Below are 20,813 nucleotides of genomic sequence, written 5' to 3'. Positions count from 1 at the left end.
GACAGAGATCCATTCTTAACAATTTGCTTGACAAAGATTTAAAACAAAGTTTGGCAAAAAATTTAATTGCAAGATCATGTGGGTGAAGAATATCTGTCCCATGGGCAGTATGAGGCCTGCAAAATCACCTGATCTGGCCCAACCAAGGCTACCGCAGGCAGATCTTTAGATTCAACAAATCTATAGCAGGCTAATTTTTAAGTTGCCAATACCTGCAAACAGTGCTATAAATATTCAATGGTCCTTGACAGAAAATAAGGGTTTGCTACTCCTCTGTAGTAGATGAATTTTTAACTGAAAGAATATAAAAAGCAACTTGAAAAAGTCTGATTTCCTGAACCCCAATCCAAAATACATTTTACTAATTTTCTGAATTCCAAGTACTACCTTTATTTTTACTGTTCTGTAAATTTAATCAAATTTTTTTCAGAAAAGAAATATATATACACACACACACATATATATATAAATTATTAGTAAGTTGAGTCAAAATCAAATTATGGATTTTATCAGAATATTCTTCAAATCAAATGATGATGATGATGCCATTTAATGTTGGACCCTACATGGTACCATTCAGAATGGAGTTGCACATACTAGATGGGGCTGGATATAAAGCGTTTTTTCAAATGTACAATCACTTATGCCTTTGTTGAATAGTATTAATAAAATACTACCACTAAGATGCATGTTTATAATGCCTTTCAGTTTATAAAATACTTCTTCTTAAAATACTTGCTCCCTGACTGATTCCTAATGGTATCTGTGTGAGAAGGTAGCTCAAGCATCTCATTTTAGGCACTTAGAAATTAAGAAGTCTTGTTGTTAAGTGATTTTACCAAAACTACAAATGTACAATGGGAAGTAGATGGAGAGCAGATATAGTTAATCTGTCTCTGGTTCCCAGACTCCCTCCATCTTATTGCTCTCAATCTACACCTGATGAGATTAGCGCAGCTTTTCAGCATAAAGAAACATAGTGGTGAACAAAAAGTATTTCAATTCTCAAGGCTCTTACAAATATATGAATTTATCTTCTGAAAATTTTACCAAACAATATTCACGTGAATATTACATTTGTCTCTATTTGTTTCATACTCTGCCACTCACGCACTGCGTGTCTATGGACAGCTCAATCTTTGCTTATTCATTCAGCAACTCCTTGATGACTGTCTACTTTTAGCCATGTTCTTAATATTGAGGGTGAACAAAACAGAGGCAACATTCAGTTCTCCTTCTGTTGTGGGTAGATAGATATACAATAAAGATAAAATGATAAATATACAGTAAGTTTAAAAGTAGTAAGTGAGATGAAGGAAGAAGAAAAGCATAGAAGAAAAATAGAAAATGCCAGAAGGCTGAGTCATTGGGAGAATTGTGAACAAAGAGATCTTGGGAATGAAGTTAGAAGCAAAGCAAATAGTACAAAGATTCCAAGGCAAGCATGTACACAGAGGAGTTAAGGAACAAGAAACCTACAACATAAGAAATAAAAGTAAGAGCAATAACTAGGGATCAGATGGAATAGGTCACTGATAATCATTTTTTAAACTTTGGCATTTACTCTAAGTATAGAGCATCAGAAGGGAAAAAATTGGCAGTTGATAGACAAATTTTATGTACTGATTCAAAACTCTAAAATAATATTGTTCCTCTATTCTTTTCCATCTCCTAAACTTTAAGTGGGAAGGATTCACAATACAATAAAAACATAACCCCATTAGATGCTTGATTATAATTTAGCAGTGGCTATAAATATGATAGCTTAGGAACTTGTATATTATAAAAATAATCCTGTTTCAGTTAAACTTATATTCATTGAAAGTGATCAGATACCCAGATGAGTTGAACACTCTGGGAAGCAATAAATGGAATAGACTCACAGAGATACAGGAAAAGATCTGATATTAATAAAAGAATCCTTAATTAGAAGTCAAAAGATACGGTATGAACCCAAGTTCAGTTATGTGCAATTTTAAGTAAAATCACTAAACTTTCCTGAGTGTCATTTCCTCTTACCTGTTTTGTCTCCCTCCAAGGTTTATGATGAAGATCAATGAGACTGTGTTTGCATGTGAGTAAACACTATAAATAAGTGAAGATATAGAATAAATGAATATAGCTAGTAGTAGTGATATTATTCAGAAATACTCAAATCATGAGACATTATATTTCAGTGAATAAGTTAAAGTAATTGGAATTGTTAATTCTAGAGGATTCTACTGTTATTTATTATTTTTTTTTTTTTGACAGGCAGAGTGGACAGTGAGAGAGAGAGAGAGACAGAGAAAGGTCTTCCTTTTGCCATTGGTTCACCCTCCAATGGCCGCCGCGGACAGCGCATTGTGCTGATCCAAAGGCAGGAGCTAGGTGCTTCTCCTGGTCTCCCATGGGGTGCAGGGCCCAAGCACTTGGGCCATCCTCCACTGCACTACCGGGCCATAGCAGAGAGCTGGCCTGGAAGAGGGGCAACTGGGACAGAATCCAGCACCCCGACCAGGACTAGAACCCGGTGTGCCGGCGCCACTAGGCGGAAGATTAGCCTGTTGAGCCACGGCGCCGGCCTCTACTGTTATTTTCTTAAATAAAAATCTTGCCCAGAATTCCACCAAGAATTTCATCCAATCTTGTTCTCTTCTCCTATTCAATCAATGCATTCCCCCTGAGCTCCAGATCTATATTTCAGGAGGTTATTGAATATTCCTATAAGTATAAATACCTCAAAATTAATGTTTATCAGATTTTCCTTATCTTTCTCCCACACTGCCTCTCTTCCCATACTCTCTCTCTTAGTGAAAAGAGTTATCATCTACCCAATTTCTCAAGTGAAAAAGCTATCACTCCTCCCTATCCCTTATATCCTCCATCCATTTGAGTGCATTAATTGTAGAGACAGTGTTTGACTTTGCTTTGCAACTTATTAGCCATGAGACACCAACGAAGTCATTTAACCTCTCTGTGCTTCAGTTCCCCTATGTATAAAATGGGTATGGAGGTGTCAGCATTGTGGCAGTGGATTAAGACACCACTTGCTATGCTAGCATCCCACATAAGGGTGCAGTTTCAAGTTCCAGATGCTCCTCTGCTGATCCAGTTCCCTGCTATTGTACCTGTGAAAAGAAGCTGATGATGGCCCAAGTACCTGGGCCCTTGCCACCCATGTGGGAAACCCAGATTGAGGTCTGGATTCCTGACTTCAGCCTGGCCCAGCACTGGCAGCAGATGAAAGTATGTTCTCTCTCTCTCTCTCTCTGTCTGGGTGTGTGTGTGTGTGTGTGTGTGATTTGTCTTTCAAATAATTAAATATATCTCTTTTTAAAAATGGGTATAGAGGGGCGGGCGCTTTGGCGCAGTGAGTTAACACCCTGGCCTGAAGCGCCGGCATCCCATATGGGCACTGGTTCGAGACCCGGCTGCTCCACTTCCTATCCGGCTCTCTGCTATGGCCTGTGAAAGCAGTAGAGGATGGCCCAAGCCCTGGGCCCCTGCACCCATGTGGGAGACCCAGAAGAAGCTCCCGGATTCTGGCTTCGGATCGGCACAGCTCCGGCCGTTGCGGCCAATTGGGGAGTGAACCATGGGATGGAAGACCTCTCTCTCTCTCTCTCTCTGCCTCTCCTCTCTCCGTGTAATTCTGACTTTCAAATAAATAAATAAATCTTTTTTTAAAAAATGGGTATAGAACAGTATACTGCACAGGATGTTTGTGAGAATTCTCTCCCCCTCTCGCTACAAACACACACACACACCCCTTGGGATAGTTGTGTACTGTTTGTGCAAGGTGTCCAGCACATAACAAATCTTCCCAGGCAGACGAATCAATTAATTAACGAGCTTTTATTGGGATTCCACTCCTGGGTGAGGTTCCCCGGTCCCAACAGTGCGGGGGCCGGGGAAGTCGCGTTGTCAGAGGTTGGGAGGGCTCCTTTTATAGATACAGGGCGTGGGGGTTAAAGGTTGAGGCAGGTATGATCCTCATTGGTTGACCTTTAGGCACTCATGGGGACCTTGACAAGGACTTTTCTTCCTGAAGTGCAGGTCCATTCCTGGAAGTATAAACCTTCTCTCCTTGTGGATCCCAAAGCTACCATTGTGCTATATAAATTTTCCCTATTATGAGTATTATGATTAACCCTTACAAATTCTAAACCTGAATGATCCACTGGCTCTGACCTTGCTCTCATCACCCATTCCTTTTGCCTTACTTTCATTGTCTCCTACTTGAATGACACTTTTCCTTTCTTCCTCTTCTTCCTCTTCCTTCTCTTCCTCCTCCACCTCTTCCTCCTCCTTCTTCTTCTCCTCCTCCTCCTGGTTTTGGCTTTTGCCCTGCCCAGACTGCCCTGGGGCATTAGGAGTAAACACAGATGGTATTTCTCTACCCCATCCCCACCATCTAAATAAATTCTAAAAATAAGAAAAGCTCAGTTGAGTCTCAAATGAAGAATAAAGGAGAAATTCACAGCATGGAATGGGTGCTTTGCCATTATCTACCAAGTTCAACTTCTGCTACCACTTCTCTACTGATGTAAGCCATACTCTAATGTAGCCCTGAATTTCCTGCTATTCCCTAAACTCATCAGAAAGTGCCGCCATTCAATGCTATTCCCTTTTCCTGGATTACTTACTCAACCTCTTCCCTGCTTGGCAGATTTGAACTCATCCTCCAAATTCCAGCTCAAACATCTTCAATGTGAGTTTTTTTTTTTTTTTTAAGATTTATTTATTTGAAAATCAGAATTAGAGAAGAGAGAGAGAGAGAGAGAGAGGAGAGAGACAGAGACAGACAGAGATCTTCCATTCACCAGTTCACTTCCAAAATGGTCTCAATGGCCGGGGCTGGGCCAGGCTGAAGCCAGGAGCCAGGAGCTTCATCCGAGTATCCCATGTGGGTTCAGGGCCTCAAGGACTTAGACCATCGTCCGCTGCCTTCCCAGGCCACCAACAGGGAGCTGGCTCGGAATTGGAGAAGCCAGGACTCAACCAGCCCCCATATAGGATGCCAGCACTGCAGACGGCGGCTTGGCTCTCTGTGCCACAATGCTGTTCCCATGAATCATTTTTAGATTCCTTCAAATTCGGATTTTCTACAGACTTTTGCCAACTCTTCCACTGCATCACTTGCCTGATTAAGTAGTTTACTTTTAAATATATTGATACATATGGTCTAGTGCCCCTTAAGATCATGAAGTATTTTTTAAGATATATTTATTTATTTTAAACACAGAGTTACAGAGAGAGAGAGAGGAAGAGACAGAGACAAAGAGATCTTTCATCCACTGGTTCACTCCCCCAAATGGCCACAAATGTCAGAGCTAGGCCAGATTGAAGCCAAGAGCCAGGAGCTTCATCTGGGTCTCCCATATGGGTACAGGGGCCCAACTACTTGAGCCATCCTCACTGCTTTCCTAGTCACATTAGCTGGGAGTTCCACAAAAGTGGAGCAGCTGGGACATGAACCAGCACCCATATGGGATACTGGAACTGCAGGCGGCAGCTTAACCCACTATGCCACGGCACCAGTCCCAAGAAGCATGTTTTGTTCATTGCTCCAACTTTTGACACATAGGTGGTTCACCGTGGCTGTTTCTTGAATGAGTAAATGCCTGAACTGACCTTTTCTGTGGTATGTCTGTAAGAGCACTGGTTTCCAAATCTCCATCTCTTGACAGGGTCATGCTGAGTCTAAAAGAATCACTGGGTAAGTGAACTAAAAGTTCTAAGCACCAGAGATTCTGTATCAATAGTCCTCAAGTGCAGTAATCTACATGCTAACAATCTCCCTAGCGGAGACCACTTGTGTGAGTTTTTCTCTGCATAAGATGTCCAGCTAAGAGGGCAGGAGCTAAAATAGGGCTCAGACTCCTTTCTTAATGTCAGTTTTGTGTTCTCTGAGGGAAAGGAGCACAACATGTAATATGCAATAAATCGCTGTGGATACTAGTGAGCCCCTTCTAGAAGGATGCTGAATTTAACTATAAATGAGGAATTTATTGATCATGTAGGTGAGTAACCGATAACAATATACGGAGACAAGTTGTAAAGAGCTCTTTATCTTATTTTTTCAGAGATAAAGGCAGTTTATTACCTAGTCACAGCAATAGCATAAGCCAATGCATCAATACTTTTGCAATTGTTCCCAGAGTTCCAATTCCCCCAAGGCACCTGAAAAAGCTCCTTGACACCTACACAGGGCAGTGAACTGTGTTACAGGAGAGGAACACTATGCTTAGGGAACCCCAATATTAGGATATTTTAAAACAAATGCTTGAAGTTCAGTTTCCAAAAAAGGATCTATATGTATTCTGACTTCTAATATACAACTAAATACTAATTCCAAGAAATAATTAATTGTGATAATTCCTGTAACACCATTCAGCTTAAATTCAGTTGCACCAGGAACCCAGAAACTGAGTCATTACAATGGTTTTGAGTTTCAAAATGAACATTGTATGGAATCTGTTTAAACATTAACTAAGATCCATTGGTTTGTAAGATTTTGAGCCAACTTCTCACAATAGGGTTTTCCTCTGTTCTTATTTTAATTGAATGATCAAATTATAACTCAGAATATACAACAGGAAGCCTGAGAAATGGTTTGCAAAGCTTTACATATTTACATACCTTTTGTATCTCTTAATACATGAAGTGCTTTCCATGCACCAATATCCTTATTCTTGTTACTCCCTCCACTTGGCCAGTATTCCTTCTTTTCACCTGGTAATATTTCACTCTTTTTCAAATCAAGATGAAAAATGCAGTTGTGTGTGTGTTTTTTTTTTTTTTTTAAGTCAAACTACCTAACTGAGTAGTTTGAGGGGGTGAGGGAACTTGAAAATGTGCTGAGACTGAATGAAATCTGATTTCCTCCACTGGGATTTTCCTACCTTCGCAGTCCCCATAAAGCAAGGTTGTTTTTAAAAAATACATGTGGCATTGACTCACTGCTATTATTTTTTTTTTTACAGGCAGAGTTAGACAGTGAGAGAGAGAGAGACAGAGAGAAAGGTCTTCCTTTTTCCGTTGGTTCAACCCCCAAGTGGCTGCTATGGTCAGCGTGTTGCAGCCGGCGCACTGCGCTGATCCGAAGCCAGGAGCCAGGTGCTTCCTCCTGGTCTCCCATGCAGGTGCAGGGCCCAAGTCTTGGGCCATCCTCCACTGCACTCCCGGGCCACAGCAGAGAGCTGGACTGGAAGAGGAGCCACCAGGGCAGAATCCGGCACCCCGACCGGGACTAGAACCCAGGGTGCCAGCGCTGCGGGCACAGGATTAGCCTAGTGAGCCACGGTGCAGGCTCACTGCTATTATTTAACAAAATAAAATCAAATTTCTGAGAAAGAGAAAAAGCTACTCTAACATATAAGAGCCTATTTGCCAGATATTTTAAAAGCCTATTAGCCACGACTTTTACCATTATGACATATGTTTTGCTAAATATATGTACATGGTATGCAAAAACATCCAGAGTGTACAACAGACAATACAACTGCTAGTTCAACATTCTGTGGTAGGGGCCAGTGCTGTGGCATAGCAGGTAAAGCCACCACCTGCAGTGCCAGCATCCCATATGGGGGCCAGTTCCAGTCCTGGCTGCTCCACTTCAATCCAGCTCTCTGCTATGGCCTGAGAAAGGAATAGAAGATAGCCCAAGTCCTTGGGCCCCTACACCCAAGTGGGAGACCTGGAAGAAGCTCCTGGCTCCTGGCTTCAGATCGGCACACCTCAAGTCATTGAGGCCAAGTGGGGAGTGAACCAGTGGATAGAAGACGTCTCTCTCTCTCTCTCTCTGCCTCTCCTTCTCTCTCTGTGTAACTCTGACTTTCAAATAAATAAATAAATCTTTAAAAAAATTATATGATGATAAATCCAGAGTTTATGAGCCAGACAATCTCTGGGATTAGAATCTAGGCTGTGACATTTATTAATTGTGGGAGTTTAAACAATTTGCATGCTCTCTCTTAATTTCCTAAAATTGAAAATAGAATTGATATTTACTTCATCTTATATTGTATTAGTATTAAATCAAATAATAAATGTGAAAAGGATGCAAAGTGGCTATAAAATAGTCAATGGGAGGTACTTAGTGATTCATCCAGGAATTATCATAATGTCGAGATTTTTCCCACATCAGAGCAATCTATTTTTGGCTTAGACTTCAATAATGAAGTTGCTTTTCCCACAACAAAACAACTTTGCAGGCAGGATACTGAATAAAGAATGCTGACCCAATGGAATACAGAATTCAGTACTGTCAGTGCATGTGATGTGGAGCAAGCAGGAAATGACCATTTATGAATAACTCTTGCCAGATACTTCAAGTGGGCTGAAGAAAGCAAATTTCCCAGTTAATAAGATGAAGGCAATTTCTAAACTTAACTTTGAGGAAATGCAGAAGCTAAAAGTATTTTTGGTAAATAAGTTTTATAACAAAACACATATATTCCGGCATATCAGCACACACACATTCAACAGTTATTCACCCTACACTTCTAAACTCCACCTGGTGCAAGGCTCTGTGCAATAACAATGAGAAAGCTGGTCTTATCATTTGGATAAAGTTTGTCCCCCAAGAGCTCCTGTGTGCAAGGTTGGTCCCCAGTATGGATGTTAAGAGATATTGGACCATATGAGGTAGAGATTCATGCATGATGCAAGACAGTTTGGTCTGGAGGCACTGCCCTTGGAAGAAATTGATGTCATTCCCATGGGACCCTAGAAGGTTGCTATAAAGGAGCACACAGAGCCCCTCCCTAGTCTCTCTGACTTCCTGCATTGCCATGTCACCTTTCATTCTTGTGCGCTTTCCCACTATGATATCATTCACCATGATACAGCATAGTCCATGGGGAGGGGGCAGTGTGGCATGACTATAGCTGGTGACGTTCTGTTCATACTTTCAGCCTCCAAAGTTGAGGGCTGAACAAACTTATTTTCTTTGTAAAGTACCTGGTCTCCAGTATTTTGTTTAAAAACAGAAAGTTATTATTTTATAATTATATTATTTTAATAATAGAAAGTAGACAAATAGAGATGCCAAAGAAGTTGTGGCCAAGAGTAGCCCAACACAGACAGAAAGGGACAGGCAGAACCTGAATGACAAGAGCGAAGGAAAAGTGTAAACAGGGCTAGATTTGTCCATCTTCTTTGTTCAAGAAAAGTAAATCACGTTGGTTGGGCATAGCTATATATGCTTTCTGTGGTGATGGAAGGGAACTTGAAACTGACATCAGAACAGTTAATTATACATAACTTGCCTTTTAATTGTTTGGTAAACGTCTCAGCAGTGTTGGTAAAGTTCTCCATACATTTTTCTCCCTTTCTCACAGAATTGAAAACCCTCTCTGATCGTAGTTATACACTGCCCTCTGAAGCAAATGCTCACTAGCTATCTATTATAATAACATTTCTGGAAAAAAACAATACCAGCTAATCAGCATGCAGTTAAAGAATATAACCTGGGAGTGAAATTTCCATACCAGCACATTGTTCAGTAGTTAAAGCACCATGGGAGAAAGAACTTTCTTTAAATAAACAAGGAATACTCATTAAGCACATTCTTTCATATCCTTCTAGTCCTCCATCACTATATTTTATCCAAAGTCCTGAGTTCTTTAGAGTAAGATAAACAGTGCTTTAGCACTAGATTTGCTGTCTGCAACTGACTAAAGACTGACAAATGTTTCTGCAAAAATCTAGATCTGAAAAGACAAGCAAAAAAAAATATTTTGGAAGTTGCTTATAGTGTGCCGGAACTCACTTAGTAGAACACCATGACCCAGGGCAATGAAAGACAGAAATATTTTAGGGAATTTCTGTTTTAAAAAATCACCAGCTTTTTTGGTTAGAAGCCATTGCTCCTTCAACCTTACTTCATACAAATTAAAAAAAAAAAAAAAAAAAAAAAAAAACTGAGGACTTTAAAATAGGCTATAAGAAACCTCAAATGATTTTTAGTGGAAAATTGTGCACCCAAATCACAAAAGGTTTAAATTAGTAGCTTAAAAAGTTCCATTCACCACACACTTCAGGAAGTAAGAGGTTTTTTTGTTAGTTTTTTTGGTTTCTCTTTAGCATCATTTCTCCAAATCTGTGACCAGCTGAACTGCTTATTCCAGGTCATTAAACCCCTTAATAATTTTAACTCCCAGGGTCAGTCTGAAAAAGGATATGGCTGTCTATGTATTGCGGTCAGGTTCACGTAGCAGAAAAAAAACTACTACTCACGTGCACTTGCGTATGCACTGACACACCCCAACCATGCAGAAGCCCTTATTACCACAAAGGTAAGCATCAAAAAGAATTTTCATATGTAAATCAGCACAAGACAACTATGCCAAAGCCTGATGTACATTTCAAATTTTAAATGGTTTGCAGTCCATCCCAGGTGAGGTCAAGTTGTTTCACTTTGTCTCAGATTGTCATACATTTCTACTAGCTTTGGATAAGCATTCAATGGACTAGTCTTTCTAAATATGGGCTCTAAAGAAGTCAGTTCCCTAGAGAGTTTAATTGATACATAGAGGGAAAGAGTCTCATGGTTAAACTAGGCAATGCTTAGTTAAATAAAGTTACATCTATTTTTTATTTTTTAACTTTTATTTAATAAATATAAATTTCCAAAGTACAATTTTTTGATTATAGTGGCTTCCCTCCCCCATAACCTCCCTCCCACCTGCAACCATCCCATCTCCCACTCCCTCTCCCATCCCATTCACATGAAGATTCATTTTCAATTATCTTCATATACAGAAGATCAATTTAGTATATACTAAGTAAAGATTTCAACAATTTGCACCAACACAGATACATAAAATATAAAGCACTGTTTGAGTAGTAGTTTTACCATTAATTTGCATAGTACAACACATTAAGAACAGAGATACTACATGGGGAGTAGCTGCACAGTGACTCCTGTTGTTGATTTAGCAATTGACACTCTTGTTTATGGCGTCAGTAATCACCCGAGGTTCTTGTCATGAACTGCCAAGACTATGGAAGCCTCTTGAGTTTGCCGACTCTGGTCATATTTAGACAAGGCCATAGTCAAAGCAGAAGTTCTCTCCTCCCTTCAGAGAAAGGTACCTCCTTCTTCGATGGCCCATTCTTTCCACTGGGATCTCACTCACAGAGATCTTTCATTTAGGTGCCCCCCTCCTTTTTTTTTTTTTTGTCACAGTGTCTTGGCTTTCCATGCCTGAGAAACTCTCATGGGCTTTTTAGCCAGATCAGAATGCCTTAAGGGCTGATTCTGAGGCCAGAGTGCTGTTTAGGACTAGATCTATTTTGTGTCCTCTTGTTTCCTAACTGGTAGGGCTTCTCACAAGTGTTATATGTACAAGATGTTCATAAAATGTTAATGTACACTGTGATTTGGGAAATGGATAGTGAGTCCATGATAAAACTGGTACCCAGCATTTCCCAAAGTTGTCTGACTATCCCATAAGGGTGTTGCTGTAAGCCAGAAGTGGTGGGAGAATGTGAAATTCTTTACGTTCGGGGCTGCTTGGTTTTTCCTTTTCAGTGTCCGTTTGCCAACAGGTGCATCCCTAATTATCCTTCCTCCACAGCCCCAGCTGTCTCTGGGTGCCCTCTTGATGCTCAGGACTCCTTCAGTTACAAAAGGTTCATTTCTTTGTAAATGCGGGCAGGTATTTTATCCAGTTCTCTCAAAATTTTTTTCTGGTAATGACACCAAAAGCTATAAAGTTTTGTTGTTTGCTGTACATTACTAAAATATATACATATACATATATATTCATATCAATGTATTGTGATTTGCATGGCAAACCATTTGTAACACACTAGTACATATGTTAACTACAAAATAAAAAGAATTAATTTAACTTAATAAAAACAATTGGCCCATGACACAAACAAAGAGTAATAGCATAATAAATTCAATACCATCTATCACAGGTAACCACTATACTAATTTTAGGATGTATTTTCCCTTTATTTTTAATTTTCAGCATTTTCAAATGCATCTATATCCCTAAAGAATATGTTTTTTTTTTATTTCTGAGACACATGAAAGTAGAATTATACTCCATGTATTCTTCAAAGACTTTAACTTTTCCCTAAATGATATTTTTCTAAGACATAGCCATATTGTGCATAGGTAGGTTCATTCTTTTTTGCTGCAACATAGTTTTACATTGCATGAATATACTACAGTTTATCTATTTTCCCTGTTGATGGACATTTACAATGTTTCTAATGTTTTCACCAATTTAAATAATAATACTATGAATATTCTTGTACATGTATAAGGTTTTCTTTATGTTATATAATTGGTAAAAATAGCAGATTATATCTTATGAAACTGTTAAACTTTAATTATAAGACTGTACAATGTTACATTACCACCAATATATGTACATAAATATAAATATTAAATATGTGCATGTATGTATGCATACATATATAGAATAGGTATTTGTACAAATATATTACAGTTCTTATAAGTCCTCTTCATCAATAGCAGTTGAGATTTTTTTATTTGGTGGCTTTAAGTTTAGAATTGTTACAAAATATTTGTGAATTAAACCTGTTATCATTATACGTTAAAATCTACCAAAAGATACTTTTTATCAGAGATGCATTTTTCTAACATTTATACAGTTATCCTTTTTATTTATTTATTTATTTTTGGTTAGTATTAGCTGGAAATATCTTTTTCTAATCTTGGACTTTCAAATGTTTTGTCCTTACATTTCTACATCTGCTTTTTTAATCTGCCAGGTTAATCCACTTATATTTACTACAATCATTGATATATTTGGATACATTTGTTACACTGTAATTCTTTTATCAATTTTTATTGCTTTTTACCAGCTTTTTTACTCTCTGATTTTATGTTCATTGAATGATTTTGACTGATAAACACCTTTCTTCTGTGCTTACTCTAAAAATTATGTGATACATATTTACCTTTTCAAATACTAAAATCATTCAGTATTTTAAATCCTGAAACAATAAAGGGACCCCAGAATCTTTCTGCCCAAAGTGCAGTCTGTATCATCACCACTGGCCTACAGTAGGGGCTTGATGACACACACATCCCTGACCACCTGTGGTTGCCATTCTGCTGAAAAAGTATGGACCCTACACCAAATTTGGTTGAAATGTCAAGTGTGATGATACATGCATGCACAGCGATGGTCTGAAAAAGTCTATTACAAAACAAGTCTTGTAGGAGAGAATAAGGTGTGTCCCAGATGGTTCTAAAAGCAGCTGTGAACATAAAGGAAAGGAGGCTGGCTTGACGTTTTTTGATGGAATGTCAGTTGAGGGAAGGGGATGAAATTGTACTGTGCGTAAGATGTCTACACCACAATTACTACTACTGGAAGATTTTGTTACCTGGGTCCTCTGCCTGCAAACAAACTTTCATTTTGAACTCGGCTATTTCGTGCTACATTTGAAGTCTTATTAAGCCCCTGTTAAAGATTTAACAGATCTATGTCAAAAGTTATTGTTGGCCAGCGCCGCGGCTCACTAGGCTAATCCTCCACCTTGCAGCGCTGGCACACCGGGTTCTAGTCCCGGTCGGGGCGCCGGATTCTGTCCCGGTTGCCCCTCTTCCAGGCCAGCTCTCTGCTGTGGCCAGGGAGTGCAGTGGAGGATGGCCCAAGTGCTTGGGCCCTGCACCCCATGAGAGACCAGGATGAGTACCTGGCTCATGCCATCGGATCAGTGTGGTGCGCTGGCTGCAGCACGCTGGCTGCGGCAGCCATTGGAGGGTGAACCAATGGCAAAGGAAGACCTTTCTTTCTCTTTCTGTCTCTCTCACTGTCCACTCTGCCTGTCAAAAAAAAAAGTTATTGTTGGCAGTTAGGAGGTGCGTGACATGGTAGCCTTCATCAAAGACACCCTGGCTTGTGCATCCCACCCCAGACCTGGCTGTGTATCTCAGACTGAGGTGTGTGTTTTGCTTCCAACACAAACTTTGTCTGATGCCAGATTCAAGGGATGTTCCTCTGTGCCCATTTGTTGTCTGCCTCTCCCAGGTGTTAGCTACATTCTATGGAGCACTAAGGGGAAACACGGATACACTGGGCAATATACCAGTCCATTGGGTGGTCACTCACGTGGAAAAGCAGTTACTATAAGGCATGAGGTCTTACTCCTCAGTGCAGAAGACTCATTTTGATCTTTCAAAATGCCTTTGATGCTTCTGCAGCCTATGCATCTGTCACCAAGAAAGAAAGAAAGAAAGAAAGAAAGAACAAAGAAAGAAAGAAAGAAAGAAAGAAAGAAAGAAAGAAAGAAAAGAACAAAGGAAGGAAGGAAGGAAGGAAGGAAGGAAGGAAGGAAGGAAGGAAGGAAGGAAGGAAGGAAAAAGAAAAAAAAGACTATTTCTCAAGGTCCTGATAAAAATCACTATGGCACCCATGTGACACACCCAACTGCCATGAGACAGGGCACTAATGCTGCTGGTACAAGTTTGAGGATATCTTAGAGAAGAAATTTATAAATATTGAGCAACATAAAGAGAATGCCCACATCTCCAGATTAATCCAGCGACACCAAGAAGGAAAGAAGTTAAGAAAGGAAAGGAATAGAGGAAAAAAGGCAGAAACTTTGATATAGGAGGAGGTAACTAAAAACTGAAACAGATTTGACCCTACTGGAAACATAAAATTAAGTGAAATCATTTATACAACAAAAAGATAAAAGAAGCTTTTGTGCATCTACTATTTAGGTTCTAAATTAACTTTGCTATCTGCTGAAATGAACCAATTGTCAAAACTTCATGGCCTTTGTCAACACTGTGGCACAAGTTACAGTTATATGGTTACAGTTACATGGTCTTCATGGTAAATGTATGGAGAGTTACAGGACATACAAGAGAGGACAATGAGGCTTGTCTTACCTTAATCATCAGAACTCACTGTCTTACCTAAATCCTCCATGACATAGCATCCATTTCCTTAAACTAGTCCAGAGTAGACACAGATGGTTTAACTCAATGAATAATGAGTTTAAGCTAAGTCAAATCTTTACTCCTTAAAAACTGGATTGACAAAATGGGACCCTATGGGCTATCCCTTCTTAGATAAAATAGTAAATACTGCTCCAAGTAAATTAAAACAGGCCTTCAAAAGGTGAATCCCATTATATATGACATAGTGAATTGATTATTATTCCCACTGTTCCTTTGTTTAATAGCCCTATTTGGCCTATTGTTAACGCTGGGAAAAAACGATGGCATTTCACAGAGTTTCATCACAATCCTAGTACCACGGACCCATTAATGAAGGCACTCATATTTCATATTAATAAAATTATTAGCTCTATAAAATTAACTACTGGTATAGAGAAGTATTTTGGTCTTATAAATTTGCAAAATTACCAGCTTATTCCAATAAAATTTAGTCCACAATTTGCCTTCACCTTCAGAGGAACACATATGTCTGTGCCAATTTCATATGGTGAAGTCTAAACCCCCAGTCTTCAGCCTGTGATGGTATTTGGAGATTGGGTCTTTAAAGAGGTAAAATGAGGTTACATGGGAGGCAGAAATGGGCAAACATTATTGATGGTCTTATAAGAAATTAGGAAACAGACAAAAAACAGATGGAGGATGATCGCGTGAAGACACAGGGAGAAGGCAGCCATCTGTAAGCCAAAGGATGGGGCCTCAGAAGAAACCAAACTTACCAACACACTGGCTTTGGGCTTCTAGCCCCATTATTATTTACATTTTGGGTGCCTATGAGACAAGAGTTTCCAGAGTTCATTACCCAAAAGGATGCAACTTGTACAAGGAATTTCCTCTGTCTTTGGTCAGTCCAGACAGCCAGACCATTGGCTCACACGTCTGCAGACAGAGTACACACAGATAGTGACTATCTTAGTCCATGTGTGCAGTTCTAACAAAACCCTTCGATTGGGTAACTGATAAAGCACACAAATTGATTTCTTACAGTTATGAAGGCTGAGAAGTCCAAGATCAAGGTGTCTGGTGAGGACTGCTCTGTGCTTCCAAGATCATGATCTGAGGGGACCAACACTGGATCGCCACCTGATGAAAGGAATGAAAAGTAAAGGGGATGAATGCCCTATCTCACATGGGAGAATTGCAGAAGACTAAACAGCACTCCCTTCAATCTGTACCCGTTTTACAAGGCTACCAATCTCATCAGTGACGGTGGAACCCTCATGACTTAGTCACTTCCCAAAGACTGTATCTCTTAACATGGTTGCACTGGGGACCAGGTCTTCATTTGAATCAAATGTTTTGGAGGAAACAAAACCTTTCAAGCCTTACCAATGAATTACACTGTTATTTCACTTCTCAGCATACCCAATGGTGGGCCTCAGGCTACAGGCTTCACAGAATTTCATAATGGCTTACTAATACTAACTGATAGAATTAAAAAGGAGAGAACAATCCAAAATGGGAAGTGAGATACACAGCAGACTCATAGAATGGCAGATGTCCTAAACAGCACTCTGGCCTCAGAATCAGCCCTTAAGGCATTCAGATCTGGCTGAAAAGCCCATGAGAGTATTTTAGGCATGGAAAGCCAAGACACTCTGGCAAAAAACAAACAAACAAACAAAACACTAAATGAAAGATCTCTGTGAGTGAGTGAGATCCAAGTGGAAAGAACAGGCCATCAAAGAAGGAGGTACCTTTCCCTGAAGGGAAGAGAGAACTTCCACTTTGACTATGACCTTGTCTAAATAAGATCAGAGTTGGCTAACTCAAAAAGCCTTCCATAGCCTTGGCAACTCATGACAAGAGCCTAGGATGATTACTGATGCCATAAACAAGAGTGTCAATTTGTTAAGTCAACAACAGGAGTCACTGTGTACTTACTCCTCATGTAGGATCTCTGTCCTTAATGTATTGTTCAATGTGAATTAATGGTATAACTAGTACACAAACAGTACTTTACACTTTGTGTTTCTGTGTGGGTGCAAACTGTTAAAATCTTTACTTAATATATAGTAAATTGATCTTCTGTATATAAAGATTATTGAAAATTAATCTTGATGTGAATGGAATGGGAGAGGGAGTGGGAGATGGGAGGATTGTGGGTGGGAGGGAAGTTATGGCAGGGAAAAAGCCACTGGAATCCATAAGCTGTACTTTGGAAATTTATATTTGTTAAATAAAAGTTTAAAAATTTGTTTCTTTAAAAAAAAAGGCAACAGTTATCCGTCTTGTATCAGAGATGAATTGTAATAGGGAGTCTCGGCTCCATCCTTTTTTTTTTTTCATCTCAAAAAAAATTTCACTGCTAACAACTTTTTGTTTTTTAGAGGCAGAGTAGCAAAGAGAGGGACAGAGCAACAGACAGACAAAAACTCCCAGCTGACAGGTTCACTCTTCAAATGCTGGTAACTGAGGCTGGGCCAGGAAGACATCAGGTACAAGGAATCCAATCCAAGTTACTCATGTGCATGGTAAAGAGCCAAATACTTGGAGTCATTAGCTGCTTCCTCCTAGGTTACACATTAGCAGGAAGCTGGAACCAGGATCAGGAATGGAGCCAGGATCAGAACCCAGGCACTCCAATAAGGGATGTGAGTGTCTTAACTGGCCTCTTAGCCAAATGTCCACACGTAGTTGCTGACAACTTTTAATCTCCTTCCCCTTTACCATGAACCTAATCATCTAAGCTGTCTGAAAAGAAAGCCCACAAGATCCTTCCTTTAGCACCTGTGAGCTCTAACGGGCTACACTTTTAATGACAATACAAGCCTCAAGCCTGTTTCCCTTTCAAGCCATTTTTGGAAGCCTTGGCAGCTTCCTTGCTTCACCCAAAAAGTTTTATTATGTGAGCAATAAACATTTTCATACCTTTGTGAGGTGTGTGTGCAATCTTCTGAACCAAATTTTGGGTGGGTGTCATCCTACTTCTTCAGAGCAGCTACACAATTCACTAAGTGAGAATCTACTCATTGAAAACTATGCAAAAGTATACATGGTATAATGTATTGCTCTGTGCCTTAATATTTCTCCTTCGTCCCAACTAACATGTTTTTCTTTAATTCAGTTCTTTTGTTAAACCATATCAAGGCTGGCGCTGTGGCTCAATAGGCTAATCCTCCACCTGCAGCGCAGGTACCCCACCCCAGGTTCTAGTCCTGGTCGGGGTGCTGGATTCTGTCCCGGTTGCCCCTCTTCCAGTCCAGCTCTCTGCTGTGGCCTGGGAGTGCAGTGGAGGATGGCCCAAGTCCTTGGGCCCTGCACCTGCATGGGAGACCAAGAGGAAGCACCTGGCTCCTGGCTTTGGATCAGCGTGGTGCACCAGCCACAACGCGCTGGCCATAGCGGCCACTTGGGGGGTGAACCAACAGAAAAAGGAAGACCTTTCTCTCTGTCTCTCTCTCTCTTTCACTGTCTAATTCTGCTTGTCAAAAATAAAAAATTTAAAAAAAAAGACATAACAAGACAGTAGAATTCTTACCATTTCATCAAGAAGATGGTTTACTTCATGTTCACCAACTTCTTTGGGTATCACTTCTTTTTTCAGTCTATAGTCATTTTCTCTCCTCCTTTACCTTGCACTTTCCATTATTATCTCATTCTAGATCTAGCTTTGCATTTGCGATTGCTTTTAAGAGCTCTCTTTTAGGTTGCTTCATCCTAAACTGGAAGGTACATAAAAAGTGGATGTAGTGACACAGTGGGTTAAGCTGCCACTTGAAACACCCACATCCCCTGTCTGAGCCCCAGGGACAGAATTAGACCTCCACTTCCAACCCATTTTCTTGCTAATGCATCCCTGGGAGGCAACAGAAGTTGGCCCAAGTTCTTGGGCTCAGGCCGTCCACATAGGAGGCCTGGATGGAGTTCCAGATTCCCGGGTTGGCATGCTCCAGCACTCCCTGGCGGTCGGGCACTGGGGAGTGAACCAGCACATGGAAGATCTCTCTGGGTGTCTCTCCCTCTTTCTCTGTCATTCTACCTTTTAAATAAATAAATCTCAAAAAAAAGCAGAAAATATAGACTTTTTTCTCTCATGATTAACTTCTGTTCCATCATGTATGGTTTTATAACTTTCATTTTTTATTTTTAGCAATTATCTCCACAAATATTGCCTCTTCCCTTTCCTTTTTACTTTGTTTCTGACAATTTCTCCAACTTACATTGGGTCTTATTCATTCCTCCGTATTTCTAAAGCTTTATTTATATTTTCCATCTTTTGTCCTGTTCATTTACTGTATTTTGAGTGATTTTTTGGATCAATTCTTTCAGCTCACTAACTCTTCTTTCACCTATGTCTCATCTGCTGTTAATCTATACTTTTTTTTTTATCTTAACAACTGTATTCCTTATACTTAAAATTTTTATTTGGTTTCTTCTTCAAATCACCCTGGTTATTTTTGAACTATCACTTTGCTTTTGCATCTTGGACTTTATTTTCTATATCTTTTAAACATTTCATTTATAGTATTATTGTATTATCTGATAATCTCAATGTTAGAAGTCCATGGGGCAGTCTCTTGTTTTTGCTAAATTTTAGACATGAAAGCTTTTTTCTTTTTGAGGGCTTGGGTTGACTTTAATTTTGAGCTACATGGACTTGAGATTTCTCTGAAAATCAATCAGTCTAAATAGAAGATGCTATCTTTCAGAGAGGATTTGCATTGCTTCTGCTGAGCCAAGGGTTGCAGCCAATCTCCAATCACTTTGCTTAGCTTTAAAGATCCCAATGTGCTAAAAAACAGGCTGTCCATCATGCTACTGAGAGATAACTTCATCTCTTACTGCTTCTTTAATATTAGCACTCTATTGTGACAAACACTTTTCCAATTAGTTCTCCAATTATTTTCTGGTCCCACCTTAACTAAAATTCACAGATTAATTGGAATATTTGTTAGTATAGAATGCAATTTTCCTAGACATTCTTTACTTCCTTTAGTACAGCAATGCATGAGAAAATTATGCTTCACCTAGGATCTAGTTGATTTGAAACACATAGGCCTTGGGAACTTATCTTACTCCTAGAAATGGAAATGTAAGGAACAGAGTGTCATCCCTTTTTACTAAAGATACCTGAGGGCAGAGGTAAAATGCGCCCCTTACTTCATAACTCATAAACAATAGCCCCACTAGACTATGTGTCCGTTTCAGCAGAAATAGGGGACTCATGATTATCTAACTTCTCCAAAGTGCTTTCTTTGGATTGTCTGATTCAGCTTATATAAAAATATTGTGTTTCAGGCATGCACTGTGACATGGTAAGTGCTGGCATCCCATACGGATGCCGGTTCATGTCCTGTCTGCTCCTCCTCTGATCCAGCTCCCTGCTTATGGCCTGGGAACACAGTGGAAGATGGCCCAAGCCCTTGGGTCCTTGTACCCATGTGGGAGACCTGGAAGCTCCTGGCTCCTGGTTTCGGGTTGGCCCAGCTCTGGCAGTTGCAGCCATTGGGGAGTGATCCATCAGATAGAAGACACTTTCTCTCTGTCTCTGTAACTCTAACTCTCAAAGAAATATATAAAAAATATTTTTAAAAATTATATATTTTTTGTGATTATTGTTTTCACTTTTGTTTTTGTTTTTTGTTTTTTTCTATCTTTCTCAGGGCATTTAATACCAGTTTATAAAAAGTTTCAGTATGCTGGTAACAATTACCACTAAAGATATAGTCTCCCTACACCGTTTTTACTCTCACTTTGATAAACTAAAAGACATTTTAAACACTTTGCCTGTTTTCTTCAATCTAGAGATTTGATTTATACCTTGAAGAAGAAGATGGATTTTTTTTTGACAGGCAGAGTGGACAGTGAGAGAGAGAGACAGAGAGAAAGGTCTTCCTTTACTGTTGGTTCACCCTCCAATGGCTGC

General features: G+C 39.7%; 1 protein-coding gene across 1 annotated transcript in view; it reads right to left on the bottom strand.

Annotated features, from left to right (window-relative positions):
• LOC138850492 (uncharacterized) overlaps window positions 1-20,813 on the bottom strand; it is a 158,877-nt gene that overhangs the window by 26,658 nt on the left and 111,406 nt on the right. The window contains exon 3 of the mRNA XM_089305986.1: window positions 15,930-16,027. Coding sequence (XP_089162112.1) covers window positions 15,930-16,027 — 98 coding nt within the window. The remainder of the gene's footprint in view (window positions 1-15,929; window positions 16,028-20,813) is intronic.

Source organism: Oryctolagus cuniculus, chromosome 1 (assembly GCF_051225735.1).
Source record: "Oryctolagus cuniculus isolate XC-2025 breed Fujian yellow rabbit chromosome 1, ASM5122573v1, whole genome shotgun sequence".
In the NCBI taxonomy this organism is placed as follows: Eukaryota; Metazoa; Chordata; class Mammalia; order Lagomorpha; family Leporidae; genus Oryctolagus; species Oryctolagus cuniculus.
Note: the sequence above shows the minus strand (reverse complement) of the source record. Positions and strands in the feature narration are given on the sequence as shown.